At 39.4% G+C, this 25,748-nt stretch overlaps 1 protein-coding gene across 18 annotated transcripts in view; it reads right to left on the bottom strand.

The window, feature by feature from the left end:
• TRIM2 (tripartite motif containing 2) overlaps positions 1-25,748 on the bottom strand; it is a 111,938-nt gene that overhangs the window by 69,983 nt on the left and 16,207 nt on the right. For 3 of the 18 annotated variants that reach the window (XM_085578073.1, XM_021530176.4, XM_021530175.4), the window contains exon 1: positions 18,133-18,476. The exons of 2 other annotated variants lie outside the window; for them this stretch is intronic. Coding sequence is in view for 2 of the 16 variants with exons in the window: in XM_085578069.1 (XP_085434195.1) it covers positions 613-696 (84 nt within the window). In the remaining 14 variants the exon portion in view is untranslated. Of the gene's footprint in view, positions 1-612; positions 7,354-15,020; positions 16,097-16,890; positions 17,360-17,434; positions 17,749-18,132; positions 18,477-25,748 lie in introns of those variants that run through there. 13 more of the 18 variants (XM_085578062.1, XM_021530189.4, XM_085578057.1 and 10 more) reach the window with 12 other exon arrangements.

Raw genomic sequence — 25,748 nt, forward strand, 5'->3', positions numbered from 1 at the left:
AGATGCAAGAAGTCATGCTCATTCCATCTCTGCAGTCTTTTGCTCTGTAGAGCTGTGAACAGTTCCCAGTAAACAAAGAGCACTGAAATCTCTGACCATTACTTTATTTTTCTACTGCTAGGTATATATCTTCAAACATGACAGCACCTATCAGCATTTTGGGGAGCATTCTTTTTATAGTATTTTATTTCCAGCCATTTCACACTTTTCCAAACCACATTACTCATGACCTTGCAAAAACTGCTGCTGTTTAAAATGAGACTGGATGATCAAATACTGTAAATGCCTCTAAAAATAAGAACTAGATGCAGATTAATTTGTGTGTTTATATATATATACATATAATATATATAAACCTCACAACTTAGTAAGTTTAAATGGATTGTGTCCTTTTTAACTTTTTCCCTTTTGTCTTCTAGGAAGGTCTCATTTGAGATTGAAATCCTGTGGTCCTTGCAGTCATGACACTGCATACAAAGTAGCTGCTCTTTTACTTCAGCCAGAGGAAAATGCTTTAATAGCTGCCTCTCTGAATGACAGCACCTACCTGCCTTGCTAAAACATGCCCTTAGTCTTATGAGAAAAGCCACAAGAAGACAGAAGGCTACTTACTAGTGTTCCATAGAGTCCAGGCGGAAGAGTCAGAGGCTGAAATTCCCTGTGCCTGTGATGAGAGGATTCAGCTCGCAGCAGCATTCAGACAGTTGGTCCCATTAGAGCCATCGGGCGGCTGAGTTAAAGGGTGGCCGTGCACAAACATAAACAGCTTGTCAGCAGAAGCCAAAGAGGCGGGCCTGCCCTGCCAGCCACAATGCGAGCCAATGATTAGCTCCTTCTTCACATTCTGGGTGCTCAAGATATTGAGTTTCATTCTTAAGCAGGGGAATAAGAGGGACTGACTGCGAAGGGCTAAGGCTTGACGGTTTACTGCTAGGCATTAAAATGTTTAAGGTGGAAGGAAAAACAAAAAGCAATAGATCATATCAGGAAAAGCACGTATTTGCTGTATATCCATACAAACACTTCTAGGGAGCCTGCAGGCATCTCCAAGGCGCAGTTTCTTTTAGGTCAATCAAACATACAAACAAACAAAAGACCTCTAAATCAAATTTAGTTCATATTCACTATGTAGAAGTTTCACTTGCAAAGTTTCTAATTTTAATTGTCTCCATCCTTTTTCTTATTCTCATCCTTCCTAACATGCTTGATGTGCTTTATTTGCTGACAGTGGCATTTCTCACTTCTCTGTCACAAATGTCTTACCCTGACCTTCTTGACCTGACCCCTCAACCTTTATTGATCCTCCTATGATTGCTTCTCTTCACCTCCATCTTAAACTGCTTGTTCTTTGGGTCCTGATCTCCTGGAAAGAGCAGAGTCACAACAGAGGCACATTACAGTAAGGTTCTGTGAGACAAACAATTCCTATCAAAAGGAGAGGTGTCAAGTCTCCCTTCTCTTCAGCACTACACTGTGCCCTCCTTGTCTGTCCCCCCATCATTCGGGAAAGGCAATGTAGCACAGAAGCAAATGCTTCTCAGTCAGTTTACTGACCTTAACACAGAGACAAAAGAGGTATTGCATGGAGTAAATACTCCCTGAAATATAAGATCCTTCTGATCTTGCCACAGTCATCTATGTTCCCACCTGTCTGCCCAGGTTCCTCTCTCCCTTTGTTGTTTGAATTGAATTGTTCCTAGTTAATTGAATACCCTGCTTACAGCTGCTGATCCCATTTCATCCTAGCTCTGTCCTACTTTCTTATGCCTCTAGTTTGGCTGTGAGGCCTGTCTGCCACCAAAATCTGTCTCATCAAGCGTTCTATAATAACTCCCTGCATAAATATCATGTTTTGTGCTCCAAGCCTCAGGCTCATTGAGCTCTTTTTTGCTATCCTCCTTAAAAACCATGCCATCTTTTTGGCTTTTACTGTTTTTTCTCTGACCTTTCTGATTATTTCTTCTCTCAGCATCTACTCCTCCCTCTCTCGCACTCCCAAAGGCACCCTACTTCTCGTTAGATTCTATCCAGTTTTTACTATTTGCTTGTGCAGGCTCCTGTACCACTTTATGTTAGTGATTTACGAACATCCATTTGTATTTTTCAACCTTATGCTTTTCTCCAGTCCCATATTTCACTCTGTGTTTTAGGCATATTGTATTAAATGCCCTGACAGCTTTTAATTTTAAGATCCTTTTCTGGGGTGAAATTAAAGCAGTGCAATCACACTACATTCCGTGCAGTCTTGGCACGAGTCGTTTCTCTCCCTCTCTGCTTTGATAAAGAGTTGAACCCGCTGCAGAAGCAGATGCTGGAGTTAGCACCTCGTTCAGACGGATGGGCGCTCTCTGGCTTCTGCTGACGGGCTGCACGAGAGTTCTGGCACAAAGCGCCGCATCGCAACGCGCTCAGGTCACATTTGCAAGTTTTTCTTCACAGTGATACGTACCAGACACGTTCTTCAATGACATCTCAGATTCTGATGCAATTGCACAGCTCCATCAGCTGCCACCCAGGGACACAACATACACTGCCTCTACTTTTGCCCGGATTTCTTACTCAGTCTGTGCTACCCACACCAACACCATTATTTTACCAGAGCTCTTTTCCAGTATTTTAAACCTGTAATCTCTGCCCAGGTCCACCATGTGATCACAGTATATGATTACTTTAATTATTTTGATTACTGAGCCTGGAACTTATTCCTAATGCACCTGCATTGCTTTCCACTAAAAATTCAGCAACTGAGGTAATCTTTTGTTCCATACCACAGCCACATTGCCTGCACCTCCATGAAAGCCATGCTTTCATGTCTTGAGCTTAAGGCTTTTTCAGAATTTCTCCTTTCTTACCGATCCACTCATATCTCTTCATCACAAGGCCTGGCTTTTCAGATTTCTCTCCTCCTTACAAAGCTCTCTTTTGTTATCTTGTCTTCTATGCAGAGAATGCCCTGCTTGATGAAATCAAATTACCTATTTTTCTTTCTCTTCTACAATCTACATGTCACAAAATATAGAAATAATGTATCAGAGTTAGAGTAGGAGAAACAATTAATAGGTGAAAAGTCACTCCAGAAAGAGAGATGTTTCAGCAGTGTATATAAAATGTATGTGCTACAAATCTTCTACCATCAGCTATAAACTGCATGTTATGCACCTTATGCTGTTAGATTTTTTTTATGGAACAGGATACGCATGAAAAGCCCTTGATGGATATGGATCAAGTGCCCAAACACTGTACATGAAATTGTGAAAAGACTGCTGTGAAAAGACTGTTTGTAGATGAACAAGAGAAAGCAAGCTAGCTATTGCGTTTCTGATTCCCATGGAAATTTATTTAATATGCTAATTCAGTGTAGCCACAAATAAAGAAACAAAAGAAAGAGCAAGAATGAGCTGATTTAGTGGACTTTGTTGAAATGGCACACTTTAGACAAAGTCACCCTGGGTACAACTTCTGTGACTCCAATCATAGCATTATGCCAAGGATGAAGCTGCCTCTTTACCCTTAATCCTGGCATGACACAGGAAAAATGTTACCAGCACTGCCAACAATACTAACCCAGGCACCAGCTAATGTGATGGCCAAGCTGATTTAATAACTTGCTTTTATCAGAAAGGTTATCCCTCTCTCTTTACTGCCATTCCTGCTGCATAGGCCTGTGTCTCTCTCACATGTGTTGCAGGAACAGTGTGAAAGCTCACAGCCCAAATTTGTCTTGCTGGATATGTCTTTCAGACAGGTTGATGATCTGCCTGACTATCCCTGCCGTGTTAATCACCCAAAGCGCCAGTGGTGGGAAACAGTAAGCATGTGGCTGAATATAGAGAGGGGGAAAAGGTAGAGACCAGAATCACCACCTTTTTTTTCATATGCAGAAGATGGCTGTCATCCTCCCAAGAAGCTTCCATCTATCCTGGGGTGAAACTTAAAACCATGAGCCCCAAACCCATGCCATTCTTAAACACAAGATCCCAAAAGCTGATGATTCCCTTCCAGCTCAGCATATTCTATGATTCTATTCAGCAGAACTTTGCCACTCCCTCAACTGCAGACTCCATGGGTGCCTTTTTGACTTTGTCCCTTTCATATTACCACCCATGCATCTGGCTTCTATTATTTACTGTTTGCTTTCCAAAACTGTTTTTTTTTTTTTTCTTTTACTATTTTGTGGTCTCACTCACTCTGCCCACCCTCACTCTGCCATTTCTTCTCAAAACAAGCTCAGCTGGATGCTACTTTGCCTGTTCTTTGTATCTCCCTTTGGGACGAACAAGGAACCTCAGGCTCCCTGAGGCTCAGGCTGTCCAGTTTGTGCCTACATTGCTGCTGGGAGGAGACCTGCCCTAGTTCTCCAGCAGAAGCCACAGATGCTGCAGAATAGAGCGGAGTGAGATTATTGTCATGTTTTACTGGCCTGCTTTCAGTTATAAAGGGGGTTACAAGTTATTCCCAGAAAACATACCAGCTCAAGTAATGGAAGACTTCAGATAGTGACAAAAGTGAAACTGGGTAGCTGAAATGTCTCTTTCCTGTTAAAAAGGAAAGCAAATGGCACAAACGGGAAGGAGAAGAGATCGTGCGCAGATGCACCACACTAACACATGAGACTGCAGTCAGTGGGAACTTGGGCTTAGTCCCAGCTCAGACCATGTGCATTTTGAACTTTGAGCTCTTGGACCACTTCCTAATTAGAGAGCAAGTGACACACTGTGGAACTATTTAACCCTTTGGTGGTGCCTCCTGATGTGTAGCAAATGCCAAAAGAGATTCTGGGGATGTGTCTAACCCCTGGAGGCCACATAGACTATAGGACCTATCCCTAGGCTCCAAGTAGCTTAAGTGGAACAACTGCTGTCAGCATCTCTTTTCATGGCTCCCTACACAGAAAGGTCAGGCTTACAACTACTCCTTTCTGTGCTTGCTGGAATCTTCTCCTAATGTGCCAGCTTTCCATCCAGAATCTGACTGTCTTCAAGACAAAATAGCTCCTTCAACCTCATCAGTAATGCTACACCAAGGATCAGATCAAACAGAGATACCTGCTGCAACTTAATAGTGTAAATAACACCACACTGAACCAAGAGACCTGCTTCTCTGCTTCACAGGAGTGGAAAAGCAGCAGAGTATTATCAAATTGTAACTTTAACTAAAAATACAATTATAGCATTAGGAGCTGTGTGGAAAGAAGCAAGGGTTATACAGCTGATGTATATCAACAGCTGTCATGACTATCGCTGGTGTTCTATTTAGATCTGCAATAGTGATTTCATTTTTTATATCTCTTTGTAATGTGGTAATATTATGTCTTACCTATTTCACAGAAGTTCTGTGTGGACACATTTACAGTTCTTTGAAGCTCTCACTGAAGACATTTCAGACTTACAAACTGGTTTTATTTTCACTACTGACTTAAAAAGTATATCCTTTGAAAGCAAATAAACAGGATGGCTACTTTGTCCAAACAATTTTTTTTTAATTTCCTACCACCTCAAAGGTCATTCATTTCAAACACAATACAAATGCACTAATAAAAAGAGGTGCACCTCCAAAAATGCATGCACTGTGGGTAAAGATTAACTTTGGCCCTGTAGAGCACAGTAAACCTACAAGTTTAAAGTCCATCTAAGGAAGTTTTCTCCCTAGCTTCCCTGTGTCCCATTTCCTAGTGAGAGATGTTTGATAGGCCTCAATTGCCACAGAGTTCAGAGGAGGCCTTTCAAGTACAAGCTACTCTTTGCACATGCCTTTCATTCCCCATTCAGTTGTGCTCTACCTTATTTGTAGACCAATGGCCTCAGTTCTCATCTCACCTGGAATTTGGTAGTCAGAATTTTTGAGCCTTAAGGTTTTTCTAGATGGAACTGTGCCAGCAAGGTAGCAAGAAGTATCAAAGCTACCTCTGAAATATCTGTCTAATGTATGTGCTGGTAAAGCAGGAGAAAACTTAGTCAAAAAGCTAGGCAAATTAGCTCGTCTTGGGCATCATGCTGCCATAACTAGCTTCTACATCCAAGCTAGCTATAAGCTACTTTAAGCCTTGCTATACAACACTGCAAGCATTTTTCAATTAAATTCTGTGAATTAATCTAGGCACAACATTTAAATTCCACTGTTGTTATGGGGCAATTCATACACTTCTAGAAGGGTTTTGCAAACCATGCTGAAACACCCCTTATCTCTGATTAGGTTTAGGGTCCAAAAAATATTCCAGAAGGGCAGATGCTTTGGCTTTGGAGCAGATCTATGTTCAGAGTGTCAGGTATGTTGACAAAGAGCCAAAAAAGAGCCACAGACCCAGCAGCACACGCATCCATCTTAATTTAGAATTACAAGATGACTTGTCTCCAAGGAATGCTTTCCTATATACCAGTATAAACATTTCCACTGGTTTCTTTGGAACTGACAAATTCCTTATTAGGTATGGCCTTTGTCACAAGGAAAATATTGCCTCTTCAGTTTCTCACCCCTCTGTGGGCTATGTTCTCGCTCAGACAGAACCCAAGGGAAAAATCCAAAAGAACTCTTTTGTTAAGACCTTGCTGTTATACAACAAACAGACAGCATTAATTAGAAGACTGCCTTCCAGATAGCTGTGGTTCCTGCTCCCATAAGAAACCCTATTCATCGTGAGCTCAGCAGTAAATATTCCACTTGTTTCCTTGGCACAGAACCAAATTCCTGCATCAACTAGAGCAAAGGATGCTCAGAGACCAAGAGGGATTTGCCCATCACAGGAAAAATGCTCAGATTAGTGATGCAGTGACCTTGGTTCAAAGAAAGCACTTTAATACATGCCTTTCTGTCAAGCATATGAGAACTCCTGCTGATTTCACTGTCACATCAATGAGGTCAGCCATGGATTTATCCAGGAACTAAAAGGAATTAACTCCCTTCACACATACACACCCCCTGAATAACAGCCAGACTGGCCTGTGCCCAATGGTGCAGATGTGACTTGTCCCTCCCCTCTCTCAGTGTGAATCAGGAGTTTACCTCTCCTTGAATGACACTACTGATGCATTTTATGCCTTCTTGCTAAATAAGTGTGGGATACCAAAAAAACCCACTATACCAAACTTACTTCTACGTCCCCTTTCTACCCAGCAAGCCTACACAAAGCGTGTCAGTTACCAAGCATGCAGAAACACCAAAATAATTTAACTGCTTGAAACTGCAGAGGCACAACAAAGGTCAGAATCATTCATTTGAACAAAGAAATCCAAAGAGATGGTGGTGTGTCCTGTATAAGCCTGCCAGCAAACACAACAGTCCAAGTTTTCTGTATCCTCATATAACAGACAAGTAAGAGAAATTTTAATGAATTCCAGGTGCACTCAAGTCAAGTTCCTTGTGACTACCTATCCCCCCTAAAAAATAGGGGGGAAACTAGTTCTCAAGCAAAGCTCTGTTATAAAGGTATTCTGAGCAGCAGGAGAGGAAAAGAAGATCTTAATATTAAAGACACTACAAACCTTAGCCATGCAGGAGAACTCAATTAAAATATAAAAGTCCCCTTGATCCAAGTAGCAAAAAACCTAAACCTGTCATGTAATCAGAGCCAAACCACACACATGTCTGGATTTAATTATGCTGTGCCATTTTACAGCAGCCTAAGAAAATGGAACTGGGGATCAAATAATCCTAAAATAATTCTTCAGTCAGTCACATATATAAGAAACTGGGTAAGAATGGGTAATAGACAAAATCAGCAGACTGAGCATACAAAGGTTCTAATAAAAGGCAAGAACAGCAACAAATAAGTCCATAGATAAATGGCTCACTTCAAAGTGATAGCACCTACCACAAAATTTCTGTATGGTCTACAAAATTCAAGCAAACCTACAAAACTAATGTATACTGAAAGGATGGAGTTCTGGTCAATATCTGCTCACTGATTTGAAAAGAAATTGAATTCATGGAATGCTAAAACTCTTCAGGAATACATATTTTCTTATGAGTTCTACACATACTTAAAACAAATTCTCTATAAGAAAGTATTTATATGAGATTGTATGCTTATATAGCAACTGTAAAATAAAACGGAGAAATCTATATAAGAACATACTTGTAATTAATATGAAAGTATAAAGGACATATAATTTAATTATTTATTCAATGTGAGTATTAAATCAACCAAAATACATATTTTAAAAAATTGAAAACAAAAAATTTTAGATACGTTACTTGCAAATGTTAATTGGGGAGAAGAAACTTAATATCTTTTGAAATATTACCTAGCCAGCAAAGAAGCATGGTGATATTGTATATTTTATCTCAAGCAAATAAATAAAAATGTATATACAAATGTAATGCCAATGCTACCCAAATTAGTAAGGGTTTCCTGAAGATATGTAGCATGAAATTAAATTATAATCTCTACAATTTGCATACAGCATCACTATGGTATTTTTATAGTAGTATGAAATCAGTTCCATGTCAGTCTGGGTTTTTTTTTTCCTATTTAACAAGGTTTTTATGAAAAAGAGGGCCACTTTTTCCAGCATTCATTCTTCTTATTGCTCTATTCTGCCTCATTCCTTGAGCAAGGATCACCTGATTCTGTTAAAACAGCCAGAGCTGCCCAGCTGCAACAGAGTGCTCCACCAAGGCCTTTGTGTTGACCCAGGCTACAACATGGATTAAATTATAGCTCACACACTGTGATTCTATTCTGCATGAAAGGGACAAAATCTGTATGAGGTAATACTGCGTAGAACCCAGGGTCTGGATGAGCAGCAGATCTTGAAACTTTGTGTGCATTCACTTGTGCTTTTCTGTGTGCTTGTCAAGGTCAGCAATGGGGCAGATTTAAAGGAGGCTTCCTGCATTGAAAGGATTGTTGTTTGCTCTTGGTTGCTTTCCGACTCAAGCACAAGCTGAGAAAGACCTCACAGAAGGAGGCAATGATTATTGCAATGTAATTGCTAAAATTCAAAAATTGCTCAGATTCATGCAGTTATTTTAAAGTTATATTTCTTGATCATTTTAAGGTCAGGTGAAAGACATAAAAAAACTACAAGTTAGCCAGAAAGGAAGCTTATCTTGAATTTATCCCACTGGCATCCATAGATATGATGATACCTAAAACCAAACACATGCGAGCCCCTTGATATTCCAGAGGATTCAAGAACATTGATGTCCACAGTAGAGAATAACAGGTCACATGTGCTCTGAAAAGCAAATATTCTGCAGAGTCCAAAATCTGTTTAACTTGTGAATGAGGGAAAAAGTTAAAATTTTCAGTAACATTTCAAAAAATTAAACTGAAGATGGTCCAGTCTTTTTTCCTTTCATTTCTTTCCTCATCCACAGTAACTTCATACTCCACAGCAAGTTCCAATATCACTTTTGAGAAGGGGAAGAACCCATGGAGAAATTTAATATCATCCTCAACAGAATAAATTACCATTTGGGGTGTTTTTCTAAAAAATCTTGTTACATTTATACTTAGCAACCTCCTTGCTACACAGAGGTACTGAATACCATGGTGTTTGTCCAAAGCAGAATTTTGTTGTTAATTGTGCATTTTAATACTATAATTTATAAGTATGGTAAATTTATATTTCTTCATTAAGTTACCCTATTTCAGCTGTTAAGAGATTTACAGCTTTTACTAGATAGTGTGAAATTTTTCATGCTAGACGTTTGCCTCATTAAAAAAAAAAAAAATCAGCCAAAATAATTGAGTTGTTTTTGAGAACAAGATTAAGAAAAATCAGATTGCTTTCCATGACAAAAATTCAGGTGTGTTTATTTGAGAACTATGAAAATCCTCAGCTTTTCAGTAGCAGCCTGGATACTAAACAAGAGGGAAAGGCTTTAATCCAGACACTGACTTTTTAAACAGTACATGAATATGCACATTAACCTCACTGTGACCCAGTGCATATTCACTTAGGAGATGAATTTTTTAGTGGTACTGGCAGACTGCTTTCTGTCTTTCCCTAGTGCTTCTGTAGCATCCCTTAAATACAAGCCTTGCAACAGAGGAACATATTAAACCACACACATCCAATCTAGTTCAATGAAAGACTAAACTCACAAGGCACTGAAGCAAACTCTGGTGTGAGGAGAAATATTGCCATGGGTAGCTCTTTCAGAAGACACACTGTCCCACAAAGTCTCCCCAGTATGAAATATGCTGGTTTTATTGCATATTGTACTATTTCCTCACTATTCCTTCCTAATTGCAACTATGGGAGTCAGCTCAAGACCTCACTGTGGTCAAGCAGCGTGCTTTGCAGGTGAGCAATAGTAGAAGGTCTTGGTCCAGATAAAGCCAGTGGAATCTAATCAGTGAATGATGCCAAGTGAACATAACAAAGAGACTGCCCTGTCACTGTATTTCCCCAAGCTGGCTCTTAGTGGGATCATACTTTGGCTCTAGCAAATAAAATGGCTAACAATTGTTAACAGCAACAATTAAGCCATTCATTGTGCCTTTTGGAGAATGATGGATGGAGTTTCTTGTACCATCCTCACCCCAGCTGCACTCTTTGTCAATTCTTCCTTCATGGAAGTTGTGCGATTTGAGCATCTGTTGTGAATCAGTAGATAAACAAAGTGCTATGGACTATGGTATGTACACATACCCACTGACAAATAGTCCTGTGAAGAGACAGTGACCCACTGACCTAGGGAATTGCCCTGACAGTGTGATAGGCAGCCTTATACCTACTTTTAATCCCCATACCTGATAAAAGCAATCAGCTGAAGGGATGTCTTTATAAAGGCACTCAATTTACACCTTTATTTAGATAGATTATCATAAGCACAGATTACATAGTGATGATGTACCACCTGCTGCTCTGACAACAGTCAAGCTTTCCTCAGTGACAAACAGAAGGGAAGAATATTTACAGGAAAATACTTTCCAGGTGATAGGGTTAGAGTAGTGTGGGGTCTTTGCTGCTCGAGGATCTAAGCTTTTTTTTCCCAGCTCCATAAATCATAACATCAGTTCTGGTTTCTCCTAGGGTTAGCTGGCTGAGGATCAAGGAACATCAGAAAGAGATTTTTTCTTTCTGCTCTCCATAGCTCTTGCACTCAGATGTGTCTGCCTTCACATCTTCAAGAATAAAACAAAGAAAACCTTTCAGTAAACATTTTAAGGACAGAACTATTTAAAAAATGCATTACTGTAAGCCAATGGTGAGGCCTTTTGTTGCCCCAAAAGGAAAAACTCATACTTCCCCAGAAACAGAAGTGTTTTACATGGTGGTCCTCCTCTGCCTACACTCTCTGATGCTCAACAAGCTGTGAACATTTATGGAAAAGAAGTAATTAACTGCAATTATTATTTCAGTACATGAACAATCAAGGTCAGAACCAAAGCAAATAATCACATCTCCTGATAATTACAGTGAAAATAATTACTTTTCTCATCAATAATAATTAATTCCTAGAAGACATCTGATGTCATAGCATGTTATTAATGATAAGCATTATACATTGGCATCTATGTTACAAGCTTCACTATGTTAACTCTCAACATGTTCCTGAAAACAAAAGAAAAGCTGAACAAAGTCTCCATTTCTCATTTTAAAGCACACACTATTCATTTTATAGAGAAAAAGAGTACTTTGGCCATTCCACCTAGAAGGGACACTGATGGTTGGAAGCCCATTTATGGTAAAATTTTGCCATGGGAATATGCAGTGAGTTGCGTTCACTTTTAGCATGGCTATGTCTTGGCCCAAGGTTACTAAGTATATTGTCCTAGGAACTCCAAACATACTAAAATAACTTGGCTGTTAGTTATCTAATTCTTTAATACATTTTCAGCCTCGTTGCTTTACTTTTACATAACAATTACCCTGATCTTTAAATAGCAATTACTACTAACTAATTAAAAACCTGAGGGCCACACATACACTAACAAAACGATGGCAACCTATGGATTTCAGGTATGTCAGTAGGGCAACACTCAGAATGCCAAGGGAGTTGATGTCAACTTCCTCTTTCAAAAACCTAGCCACGACATCCATCAGCATCTACTTTTCTGCATTCTACCAAAATCACTTATTTCAGTGAACCTATTTCCAAATAAGAACAGAAGCTGGTTCATTACAAGGTATTCAACAGAGGTAGCTCAATACTCTCTACTTTCTTAAAAAGGGCCCTTGTGGGAGTGAATTCCCACTGAATTGAAGAGTGGGGGGAAACAGAACAGAAAGGGTATTTAACACTTTTTGATTGCTTCCCTAGACAGGTAAAAGGGACTCAAAAGTAGTGAAGCCTTTAAATTAAAATGACCCATGTTCCTAAAAGACAAACAAACTTTAGTAATTTGGTTATTTCTGATTTACTGTCTTTAAAATTAGGTCATTACTTTTAGGAATGCTTTGAAATAAATGAATGATGGGAGAAGATTTCAGAATGTTCTTAACAGTAATCTATACCATTCCTGGGGATAAACTGTTTTGTCTTTGACCTTCTATCTTATCCCTTTGGGAATCACATTATTGTCTCATAAAAAAAGAGGCACCCATCTTAATATTCCTGGCCTAATGAGTTCTGCAAAATCCTTTTGAAGTACTAGCTAACCAGATTGATATACTACTGTTTCATCCTTCCAGATCAAGATGGATTTATGATTAATTGCATGCTTGCAAATAATCTTTCAGACTTTTATTAGTCATTCTCTGTATAAAAAAAAAAAAGTCACTTGAGGAGTACAACAGCCCTTCATGTTTGTTAGCTTGCATTTGTGTAGATCCTTTCAATTCCTTTATGGAAGGAACAACAGTGACACTGTCAGAATAAATTTAAATTTCATTTTTAATATGTTACTAAAATGATACAAGTTGTGGTGTCAATGCAAAAAGAGATATCATAAAGTATAATTTCAAAGCGAAATTTAAAAATGCTAGGAAATTCAAGGTACAACATCTTTTCAACTGTGATTTGGCCCTCTGGAATACTTAGATTATTTATTCCTGCATATACAACTAGTTTATCACTTCAAAATAAAAATGGCTCTTAGAAATCAAAGTGGTTTGTGTGATATACATTTCCAGAAAGAATAAATATGCCTTTTGGCTCAGATATGTTGATTACATCGCTCAGTTAAGTTATAGCTTGTATTCACATGCTACAGCCTTGCTTTGTGAAATATGATCTGAGGAGTGTACAAATTGAACACATAAAATACCTTCAGCATGGAACAGTGTATTATAATGGGGCTTTGTGAACTAGAGAGTTGCCCTGACTGATTTCAAATGGCAGTTTAATCCTAGTTTATGAGTATAAAAACTACTGTGTACCTTACACTGTATCATTCAAACAAAAGGTAGCAGAAAAGAGGATGACAGATGTGTGACTGCTCCTGAAATCTACCAGTAAGATGGATAAGGACCAGAGTGATGGGGGAAACTTGTCTTACATAAAATGCAGATGAAGATTCTCATCTGTGAGACTCTAATCTCACCCATATTGTGATCCTCACTGTCCACCCCAAATCACAATATGTTGTCCATGAGTCAATTAGTGTGTGATGGTCATGTGTCATGTTGCTGCTATTTCATGTGAATAATCAACATTGAAATTTAGATTTTGTAAATAATCAAAAGTAAACATAATTCATTAAATAATGAATATTATTAGCTTAGCAATTAAGTTTATAATGAATCTTATTAACTTAGTAATTGGCAATAGTATCTTGACAATTTTAAGGGAAATCTTTGTTGGTGGTCCAGAAATATTTTGTAATTCCAGCCATGTTTTGGACAGTTGAGTTAATTTCAATTAATATAATTCATTAACTTAATGCCTAAACACTAGCAGCCTAAGGGAGATACTTTAAGTGAACCAATATGACAGCTTTTAAAAGGGTCACAGTAAGTGTAAGTCATTCCCTAATTTTAATTACATGCAATGTCAAGCCTATGTCTGAGCAAATTCTGGTATCCTCAAGACCAGTTCAGATAACACAGTGCCAGCATCTGTGTTCTGAATTCATATAAAGAGCCAAACAAGAAAAGTAGTAAGTGAGTGCAAAGAAAATTTTGATTTATTTGTAATAGAGCTTGTAAGCAGTCTGGGGGCAAGGATTACCTTCTGTTTCTCTACAATACCTAGCTCAGTAATAAAAAAGAGTATTCCTAGATGCTACAGAAATAGCAAAGAGTAATAATATAAATGCAGAATAAAATTATAATGCCATTGATGCAAGTCAGAATTTCATATAAGGTATACTGACAGATGTTTAATGAAATGCACTGAATCAATCTGACACTGCACAATTCTTTGGAAGCAACCAAATACTTCATAATTCGATTTAAACAAAATTACCTCTGCTGCAGTTATTTTTCTCAGATTTTTTCTTCAAGCAAAGCTCAAAGAAAATAGCAGCATCCCTATTTATGTTTTTCTTTAACATTATCAGGTGATTAAATAGACTGGGCCAACATGTGGTTTGTAATTTGAAAATCAAAATCCAAAACTCAGCCTAGGTATCTGAGCTATGTTAAGTTACATTAACTGATGCCTCAGTTACCTTTTTACTCCTCTACTGGATGAGCATAATGTTGCTTTTCCTAACAGACTTTTACATCTTAGTAATTCTGAAATAACATAAACATTTGTGTGAAAGCAGATAAAATTTTAAAGCCAAGGAAAAGGAGAAAGGGAGGGAAGGAGGAGGGATTAATTATTGTAAGATGTTTATGGGAATTTGTCCTTACCTAGTTCATTTTCCTTGGAATTCTTCTTGTAGGAAATTAGGAGAAAGGAGGAGGGATCACAGAATACTAACTGGAAAGAAAAGACGAACATGGATACATATCCTTTCCTATAACTACAGTAGAGACAAGGTGATCATGGAATGTAGTGTTCCCAGTTTTAAAGAGCAGAGGGGGGAGGAAACATGTCCTCTATGAGTAGAAGAGAACACTAAAACAAAATTAGAAAAGGCTGCTTGCTTGTAGTAAGAGAAAAAAAACTTGGAATGACACAGAACTTCTACCTTGAAAGGGAAGGAAGAAAGGAAAGAAATACTGGAAGAAACTATTTACCTTTTCAGCATCTTGGTTAGTAGCAATGGATTTGGCACTATTAAATCAAAATATTTAATGCTTTGCAGGGGTTATCCATGTTGGCAGCTCACCCTGTGCTTTGCAAGGAGAATATTGAAAATTCTCTTGAACTGTGGCCAGCTGCAAACCGGCTGGACAAGACTGGTCTGGTGCAGTTACTGGTGTTCCCCTTCCTACTCTCCAAGAGAGGTCAACTGCAAGGTGAACGACTTTGTACCCTGATCAGCCATGCACACTGCCTGCCTTTCCCACAGGCCAAGGTAAAGCATCAGGCAGTTTCACACCTCCCAGAAATATTTATGCAGCAGGGCTGAAATCAACGAGGCACCCTATCAGTGTCCCTGATCTGTTACCAGAGGTAAAGGTATCTGAGAATCTGACACACCAGCGAGCACGAGAATGCTCACACCTCAGTGCCTTCAGAGAAAGTTACAAAGCAACGATGCATATAATAGCAAATGAGATTTCAGCTCAGGGCTGCAGCACCAGAACTGCAGGGGATTGTTAAATATTCAGTGAACATATGCCTAAAAAGTCAGTGCACATGCTATCAGAATTTCAGCATCCTGTGCACATCAATGAACCTTGCTTAAGCTTCATCAGGATCATTTACATTCTGGATAAGAGATTTGGGAGGAAAACTGGTATATGATGTAAAGAGCAAAATTAAAGGCCAAAACCTTCTTTTGGGGATATCTATCAGGAAGATGTCTGAGCAGATTTTAAATAAAATACCTCTGAAATTTTTAATCTGTGTCTCAAATCTTCCAGAAGAACTTCTGAAATTATTCAGGACACATATCAATAATTTCTTTATATCTGAGAGACTTAGGCAGGGGCTTTCAATGTATAATCCAAAGAAGCAGTGGATTAACTGTCTTCAGCTGAAATCCTGCCAGATGAGTACCCTTCCCCACGTAACATGGCATTTGATGCCTGCCATTTTAATAGTTTGACATTTTTGTGAGCAACATTGTCCTGAAAGGTCACCACTTGTCTCAGCAGCTGGCTGGCTGCCACTGAGGCTTGGGAAGCTTAGCTCCACAGCTGTCATCAAATATGACCATTTTCACAGCTAAGTTTCAGGGAAGCTATGAATTTATGTCTATGGGGGGAAAAGGGGACATGAGGAAGGAAACTTCAAAATCAGCTTTTACTTGCTACAGTAAGGTATTTATACATATACATCTCTAAGATAAGGCCAAAGTATTTCAAAAGCAGCTTATAAACACAACATTCACCAAATACCTGTGTTACAGCATCATTAGGGGTTATACCATGAATATGTTTAGTCCTCTGTTGCAGCAAACTACACATATATTCTCTCCCTAGTCACTTAATGGCAGTCACCTGTTAACTGTGCAAGTGACATTTTCACATGGCTCATGAAAAGCTGACAGTACCACTGGTCCCCAAGAAATAACAAACCTGTAAATAAAGCAAGAAACACAACATAGCAATTGAAACAAACTGGCTACAGCCTGCATTTCTTGTGTAGTTATCTGACATTTATACTTGGTACTGATCACAAGCTGTTTTCGAGAAGCAGTTTTCATTCACAGCACAGTAAGAATTCATTAGCCATAAACTTGATAAGACAACAGCAATACATAAGTTTTGAATTAGAAAGGAGAATAAAAACCAACATACTGTTTCTTCAGTGCTATGAGACCAAAAATACACTGACAAGTATCCATTTTTTTCCTTACAGTATCACCACAACACTGAGAAACCTTCAGCTCCACTGCTTCCCAATCACCTTACTATCCTGTCTTGATGCCACTGTAGCAGATAAAGATCATTTCATATACAGACAGAATGAGATGGGTGAAAAACATGCATTGCTCACCGTGCTATGTTCATGGTTCTTATCAGGTCAGATGCAGACTTACTGGTGCCCCTTATGATGACTATTTATTTGTGCTTCTGATAATAAGGTACTGTTGAGCTTCCTAAAGAGAAGTTCAGGTCTGCATTTATGGATTTTTTAAAAAAAGATTCCAGGTGAAAAATACCATAGAAAATTTTTCTTCTACGTGCTCACAAACCATCAATTACTACTGAAGTATCTTTCTTGCTGTATATCTAACCTAAGTAGAAAAACATCTCTCTATAAGTACCTCCCGCATTTGCTGGACTTCTCCCCTCACAGAAAAATGGCAAGCAGACATCCCCAAAATCAACAAACACAACTGCAAACTATTTGTTCTAGAAAGCTTTCAAGCATCCCTTTCCCTCAGCAGCTCTTCCACTGAAAGCCAGAACAATACTGCAGAGAAGCTTCCCCTGTCAGGATGTTTTCAGCTTTCATCTCTCTGCTTTTTCAAGCAGAAGACTAAGGTAGAAACCTTAATTAGCAATCTGAAAGCACCACACAGGCAAGGAATACTTACATTTGCAACTGTATTTGTGATATTTGCGCACTGATCCAGCGACTGGTGATTACAAAGAAGAGAATGAGCTTTTTAGACTGCCTTTCAAGTCTTGCAGCAGTGAATTGAAGGCTGCTATCTGAAAGCTACTCATTTTCTATATGCTGTGCTCTACTTGCTTCCCATGTGCATACAACACAGCTGCCAGATTTAATAACCATGTCAGCCTGCTTTCCCCAGAAAGCAGCAGAGAGATGACAGGATGAAGTAGCCAGAGCGTTAATCTGTAGTTATGGCTGCACTAAGCCTTGAATGAATGTCACAGTTTTATTGCCCTTGAAAAAAAAATAAAATAAATTAAGCTGTTTGTGAAAAAAATAAGTGCAAAAGGATTTCAGAAATGTTAATCCATACTTGCCTCAGTGATATTAAAGTACATTAAAGACATTTCACCTTTCTTTTTTTTTTTTTTAATCAGTTAATAAATCCTAGGACTTGAGCCTTTTAAATTCCTTTAAGAATACATTTTTCCTAGCAGTGTATGCTTGTACCCCAAAAGAACAAAACAATTAACTGACAAATTAGTTGAGCTTCCCTTCTCTCCTGTTTATCTCTGGAAGGAAGCATTTCCATACCTGTCTTTGCTGAATTCTTTCAATCAAAAAAAAAAAAAAAAAAAAAAAAAAAGTTCATAAAAAAGAGGGGAAATTCTCTTTTACCATTTAAATTCTCCCACGCACAGCGGTTCCTAGAGCAGTGGATTTTAGGATCTGCTGTGGTCAGTTCACTGCCAAGGTGGAGCATCGCCGTACCTCCAGCTGTAAAACCAGTTCCACTCGAGGGAAGGGCAGCCAGACTTTACATGACAAGAGAAGGTGCCACACATGCAGTCAAAAACAACAAACTGCAAACAAACCCATAAACGCTCGGTTGAATCTGCAACAGTGCAGGGATGCCGCAGAGGTCATATGACATCTGTGCGCGTCTCTCTCTCTCTCTCATTTATATTCCTTTCACTTCCTTTGGAGGCACCTTCTCAGCAGGGAGTGGTTTCTGTGGAAACTACGGACAGTCGGTTTTCCCCTCGGAGAAACTGTTACTATGGTAACCTTACATAATGTATATGGCCTAGATTCTTTTTAAAAATAATCTAACCCTGAAATTCTCATTATAAAATTAGAGCTGTTTTGTCTGGGGGGCAGGAAATATAGTTATTTAAAAATTGTATTAGAAATGTAGGATTAAAAAAATCCAAATGGTGTTACAAATTAAATGAGAGTATAGGGGGCATGTCATGGCATCAGTCACAAAGACAAAATAATTTGCAAATGCCAGTAAACAAGGTCTATTATTTAGCACTTGTGGGAAGCAAGGAGGAAGGGAAGTATATACTTGACATCATGGCTCAGTGCAGCAATCAATATTGCATCTTGCAGAGTTGAAATTTTCTCTCTCTGTTTATTCTTCCAGCAACCAGGACCTCATGATGTAAGCCCAAATACTGCTTACATCTACCCCACTCAAAACTGAAAGATCGACTTCTAAGTCACTTACCTACACTATGAAATCATGCTACGTCAAAACTCAAGGAAGTGCCTGAAAGGAGCTGTGTGAGTCAGTGAGGCGTAGCGTGCAATAGAGCAGAAACAGAGAAGGCACACTGCTGTTTATATGACTTTCAGCTCAGAGACACACAGCCTGGTGGGGAGGGCAGGGCAGGTCTGTCAGATAACATCAGGGACAGGGATGTTAGGGCCCCAGCAATGGGGCTGGGCAGGGTCAGTTTTCTAAGTCAGCAACTGAAAACCTGCCTGGCTGGGAATGACATGAAGTGGTAGTCACATCACAGATGCTTTGTGACCCCAGGTAGGGGGTCAAAACATCACAGATGTTTTGTGAAACAGATTAGGTAGATATCTCCCATCCTTCCTCTATCTGCAGCCACCCTTGGAGATAACCCTTATCCTGGTTATACAAATCAAAAGTCAAATGGTTAAGAAGGCAAAACTACCTGTTTAACTCAAGACAAAATTGGTGATTTCAGTTTGTACAATACTGTTGGGGAAACTTTGCTCGAATCCTACCTCAGAGATATCTGTATTGTGACTCAGTGGATTGATATCTCTCCTGACCTGTCAACCCAGCAACTGTTATTAGCATGAACCACATTAGTATACATGGAAGTCTGATTTTTCTTCTCTCCTCCTATTCAGAAGATGAACAAGAGAGAGCATCTGGCCTACAGAGCATTTCCCCAAAACTTAAGCAAGATTCTCCTACATTCTGCAGTGCAAAGGGGTCTCTCCAGGTGTGACAAAGCAGGCATGAAGCATTGCTTCAAAGCCCACAGCATCTACCTTTCTTATGTGGTGGACATACTTTTACAAAAGAGACTCATACTGCCTGAAGGTGAAGTGTTGTTTGGGATGTGGCTTCTTGAAACAGGTGTTCAAGACCAGGGTTTCACAAAAAACTTGCTGGTGCCACAAGTAATTGGACATATCGTAATATAAAATCCCTCAAAGAAGTTTCACTGCAATGAGCAAAAGTCCCTGGACTTTTAAATTAAAGAAGAAAACTGCTCCATAAACTGCATTGAACACCCAAACTGTCCTATAGAGGAGATTTACTCTGACAATCACAGAGCAGTATTTTACCAGAGGCTGTGCACACAAACACACATTTTTGTCTGTGAAACTTAAGGGTTGTACAAAGATATGAAAGCCTTAAACATTCTCTCTCCTTTACACAGAAAAATGAAGATTTGATGCATTGTGTTTTCTTCAAATGGGTTTGAGGAAGTTCAGCATCAGCAGGATACAAAACTTACATGACTGAAAATTTTAGGACTTATCAAGTATCACATTCCTAGACAAGCATTACACAGGAGTCAGGCCTCTCTGACATTTGACTTTTAAACCTCAGGGCTCTCATGTTCTACCCACAGGACATATAACCACAAAGCATTATAATCAATCTTTTCCTTTCTAAAATTACAAAAAATGGAATATATTTTAAACAAAACATCTACATCCATTTCTGAATTAATCTTATATACAAAATTAAAGAATAATTAGACAATGTCTAGTGAAACATATATTTAGTGGCTTTAGGAAAGTCAATATATTCAAAAAGAAAAGCAATAAAATGAAAAGATTCCTTAAGCAGATTAGAAAGAGCTGAGCTGTCACTTAAACTCATGTAGTTCTGATACTTTGCTAAGTAAAACATTGAACTTCAAAGAGTACATTGCACAAAGACAGCAACAGATACAAATTGAGAATGAGGTAAAGCAAGGTAAAGCAATGAACCTAACAGCTTTTTTTTTTTAAAGCAGGAAACAACTGACATAGAATGAGAAGGCTCAACTACTTTTCATAGCTGTGCCTACTCTTCCAACACAGAAAAGCACAGCACAGTGAAAGCCAACATGGTTACATGACTTCTGGTCTGAGCTAAGTAACATCTACCCAGCTCATTGTGGAAGCAGCATGAACTTGGAATCCTCTCCTTTATCTACATAGTCTGTGAGTATCCAACCCATGGACACTTGTGGCTTCCTCAGGCTAAGCAAGGACACACAGCTCAGGAGTGGACATTTCACTAGTGCCAGTGTGCTTCCAGTAAGTTAATATGCAGCACTTACACTTCTTAGCTCAAACTCCAATCGTGCTGTAAGGGACCTGGCTGAGATACAGCTGAGAAGGCAGTTAGACTAACAAAAGAAAGATCTGCATTCATAGCAGGACTCAGGCACAAAAAGATGCAGCTGTAACCTGTGAACTTGCTGTTGGTTTCCTTCCAGCAGGGAGTTAGCTCACTCTAGGAGTTCAAGCTTCTCTTGACAGCCCAAGATCTGCAAAAATGGCCTCTCAGCAAACAGATTCAGAAAAAAATATAATTGAGTTGTTATGATCTGCACATTGTTTGGCACACCTCATGGAACATGGTAGCAACTCTACAGTCTACCATACAGCTGAGAAAGGCAGATTTTCAGTGGTTATTTAAAATGTCTTTCGCCCATTCCATCAGTATTTATTATGTTTTCCACATCTTTTCCCATGCCATTACATCACAACACAATATTATATATAACTTTGGTCAGAGATAGAAGTGTCAATAGAAACCCTTTGTACAATATTACATCACTTATTCCAAAGGAAATCTGTTGCTGCACTGCCTCAGTTAACTCCATACCAGGCTTTTACATAGACAGGTTACTTATATTTCTAGGGCATTGACTGCTCATCAGATTTGCATTGCTTTTGATACTACAGTCTCTTCTCTCTCATGGTCCTATTATAGTGAAAAAGTCCTATTCCCCATCTAATTAAATTAACATGCTTTGGATGAAGAAAATAAATCTTAGCAGTAAATAAAGGAAGAGACAGATTCACAAAGAGGCACAGGCAGGGGTGTCAGCTCCTAACCACAAGGTGCCTTGCAGTCTGCAGTTCCTCCTGCCAAGATTTCTGTGCTTAAGCAATCCACAGGAATGACACCCACAAAAGCCAGCACGTTAGCACAGAGCTGTCTAACTTAGCTACTGTGAATGGTGAGATATTAAATTCTCTCCATGAACTTGGTATCCTCATCTGGACTGCAGGAAAATGCCCATCTCCAACTGGAATTCATACATACACATTCTCTTAAGTTCCCTTTCTTAAAAAAGCTGACTGGGGAAGAGATGAGAGCCAATTACCATATGCAGAAAAATTACAGATTTGGGCTCAAATCTCTTAGCAGCCAGATAAAAGCATAACCAACATTCCCTTATTTAATTGTATCTTTTTAGATTATTGTAACTTCGGAATCCTCCTGAAGCTGCTGCCTTGCTATTAGCAAATAGCAAAGGGAATGCGGGAGAGAACAAAGCCCACTATGTAGCCCGTAGTCAGGCTGCTGTTTAAGGCACTAACCTTGAAAGTCCAGTCTCTGCCTCGTAATTGGCTGCTCATTAGGCACAGAATCAGGTTTCTGTGCCCCTCGACGGCAGGAGCTGTTTTGCTGGGCTTCAGCAGGTGCTTTCTGAGCTCTGCACACTATGCTTCAGAGAGGACAGGCACAGTGTCTTCTGTGCCCAAGTATGATGGAGATGCCCAGCTGCTCAGCCCTTGCTGCTGCTTAGCATCTCCAGACACCTGGGTTACAAGGCAGCTTTTGAAGGCTGACATTCCTGCCTGAAGTATTTAAGGTAGCCATTAGGTATTAAAGGCCATGTCTACAAATGTGGGTGCAGGGCCACCTGAGCTGGCAGGGATCTGCATAGTGACTCATAAAACAGAAATGCCAGGGAGTTCAGTGCACAATCACACAATCTGGCTCTGTGCATGGCCACTAACAAGCCTTTGTGCTGTGCACAAGCCTTCACTCCGTTGTAACTCTTCCAGATTGAGGGTTCCTGAACTCTAGTCTACCCCTGAGAGTAGGCAGGCCCTGCATCTGGCCTCAGTCCCTGCATGGATCTTGCCTGAGTTCAGCCAAGGAATAGTCATTATGGGGATTAAAACTAAACTGTTTTAATCTAGCCTAAAACACACAGGAAACAGATCAAAGGTGGATTTCTGCCTGGGTTTCTCATGGATTTCAATTTTAGTTAACACTTACAACTGCAGGCCTGCCTATTTCTTTGTTTTAGAAGCACAAATCCTTGCCAAGGCTCTGGCAGCCAGGCCAAAAAAATAGTGACAAATAGCGTAAGCTGATCTGGCAAGCTTCATTAAGGGCAGATTAAACATTGACAGTCCCCAAGGTTTTTGTGATATGATTGCATGACATGGCCAATGAACTAGTCATTCCCTAGGGTGAGAAGCAGAGATGATGTTCAACTGCCTGGAGAGTGGAACATAAGCTACTCTGTGAAATTACATGGTACAACAGTGTAAGATACAAAGCACCATCTCTGAACAAGGTGCTTAACCTCAAGTAAACCTTGTGACTAGCTAAATAAAAGCCTGTCTATTGCAAAGATGGCTAAGCAGTGTAGAAAAAGAATCAACAGACCTGCAAAAGGCCAACATAGTAATTTAACAGTCTATCCCAGTCAGGATATCTTGCTTTTTTTCCTATGCAAAGACCATAGCTCTCATAATTTAAGATTTTTTTTCCAATAAATATTTGAGAATGGTCCCTTATTTACTGGATCAAACATTTTTGTATCAGAATATCAAGAAGTCTCTGAGTTGTCTGTGCTTATGGCAAAGTTGTCTTGAATCTAAAAAGGTCTTCTAGTTCTACTATCTGCTAATAACCTGATGATTTTTCTTGCTCTACCAGGATAGGAAGTTTGGAAGATTTGGAAGTTTCAAATGACAAAGATTGCATGACTGCATTTCCCTTTTCAATTCCTAATATTCCAAACACTTTCAGATTTTCTTTTGCATCACCAGACCAAATAAATTGGTCCTACTTGGAAAGTTCCTACTTAACATCAAAATGAGAATGTTATCCATCAATCTTTCTTTGTAGGTCCAGAGTAAATAGAGATAGAAAGAAGCTTCACTGATTCTATATAGATACACCACAGGTGGCTGTATTAAGATAATGATACACAGAAGAGTCAAATTTGTCACTGAGCAGAAATTGAAATTCTAGCAGTATAGAAATCATAGAACCATAAAAGCTGGTCTCAACTCCAACCTTTGACCAAATACCATAATGACTGCTAAACCAATAACACTAAATCTACCTGGTTTTAAAATATTTCTAGAGATAGTGACTCCACCACTTCCCTGGGGAGCCTGTTCCAATGCTTAAACCCTTCCAGTGAAGAATTTTTTTCTAATACCCAACCAAACCTCTCATGGCAAAACCTGAGGCTATTTTTTCTTTTCCTGTCACTGGTTGCCTGAGAGAAGAGACCAACCCCCACCCTCACAACAATTTCCTTTCAGGCATCTGTAGAGAGTGATAAGATTTCACCTTAAGTCTCCTTTTCTCTAGGCTAAACACCCTCAGCTTCCCCAGATGCTCCTCACAGGACTTGTGCTCCACACCCTTCATCAACCTCACTGCCCTTCTCTGGACACACTCCAGCACCTCAATGTCCTTCTTGTAGTGAGGAGCCAGAACTGGACACAGGATTTGAGGTGAGGCCTCACCAGTGCCGAGTACAGAGGGACAATCACTGCCCTGGTCCTGCTGGCCACACTATTGCTGACCCAGGCCAGGATGTCACTGACCTTCTTGGCCACCTAGGAACACATCTGACAGGGGACAAGCATCTCCAAGTCATTCACCATCAGGCAGCTTTCCAGCCACTCTGCCCATAATCTGTAGTACTGCCTCAGCTTGCTGTGACTGAAGTGCAGACTCAGCCGTTTGCCCAAATAAAACTCATACAGATGGCCTCTACCCATTGAAATGAAAAGTAATAACCTCATCTGTGCCTCACTACTTTATCCAGAAAGTCAGGAAATTCAGATACATAATCAGTAGTATTATAATCAAAAAGCTGAAACAATTCTGCAAGCTCCCACAGAACAGAGGGTTTCTAACTCCAGCAGAAAATTATATTAATTTCCATGTTTCTCTGCTAAGATCTGGATTGTATCTACTGACATAATTTTGGAAGAGTGAAAAAGTGCTGCTCAATGTGTCACATGGCCAGAGAGCACTGCAACCAGGAGGTATAGCACGGCTTCTTAGCTGTCTCATGGATTTAGTCACATGGAAGGCCTGTTTTTCAGTGCTGCAGGTTCTGCCTTTAACATCCATTAGTGATTTCAACCACATCTGGAAAAGTTTTAATGCCATTATATTTAGCAAGAGCCTCTTCAACACAGTACATGCAGTGTCCTGTTTGAAGTGGCCTCCCCTGCCTTTATTATTAAATACAACTGTTTGGTTTGCATACAGTTACCACAGGACATAGTAAGAGACAGCAAGTGAAACTGAGGTGCTGCTATACACAGGGGAAGGAGCACCTGTAAAAGGGAAGTCAAACAGCCTTGTTCAGTGTCCCCATTCTCCCTCCATTTTAGTACTTTGACACCATCACCATCACCATAAAACAACTTCTCCACTTATCCCTTTCAGATCAGGAAGCCCAAAAAATAACAAGAAATATTTACCTTTAGGACTCCTGCTTCATCAACTCAGCATGGAGACAGCTTGTCACTTACTCTGACTCCATTTGTGCCCTGGAAGTTCTGAACTGAAATGGATGTCTCCAGACTCGAAAGATATCCAGAGCGAACTTTCTACAGCACTGTTTACTTGAAATGTCTTTATAATTGTTAAAGACAAGGAAACAAAACACACAAACCAAAACTACCTACCAAGACAATTATATTCCAATGTGACTGATGCATCCAGCTAGTTAGACTTTTTTATA

Source organism: Lonchura striata, chromosome 4 (genome assembly GCF_050655825.1).
Source record: "Lonchura striata isolate lonStrDom1 chromosome 4, ASM5065582v1, whole genome shotgun sequence".
NCBI lineage: Eukaryota > Metazoa > Chordata > Aves > Passeriformes > Estrildidae > Lonchura > Lonchura striata.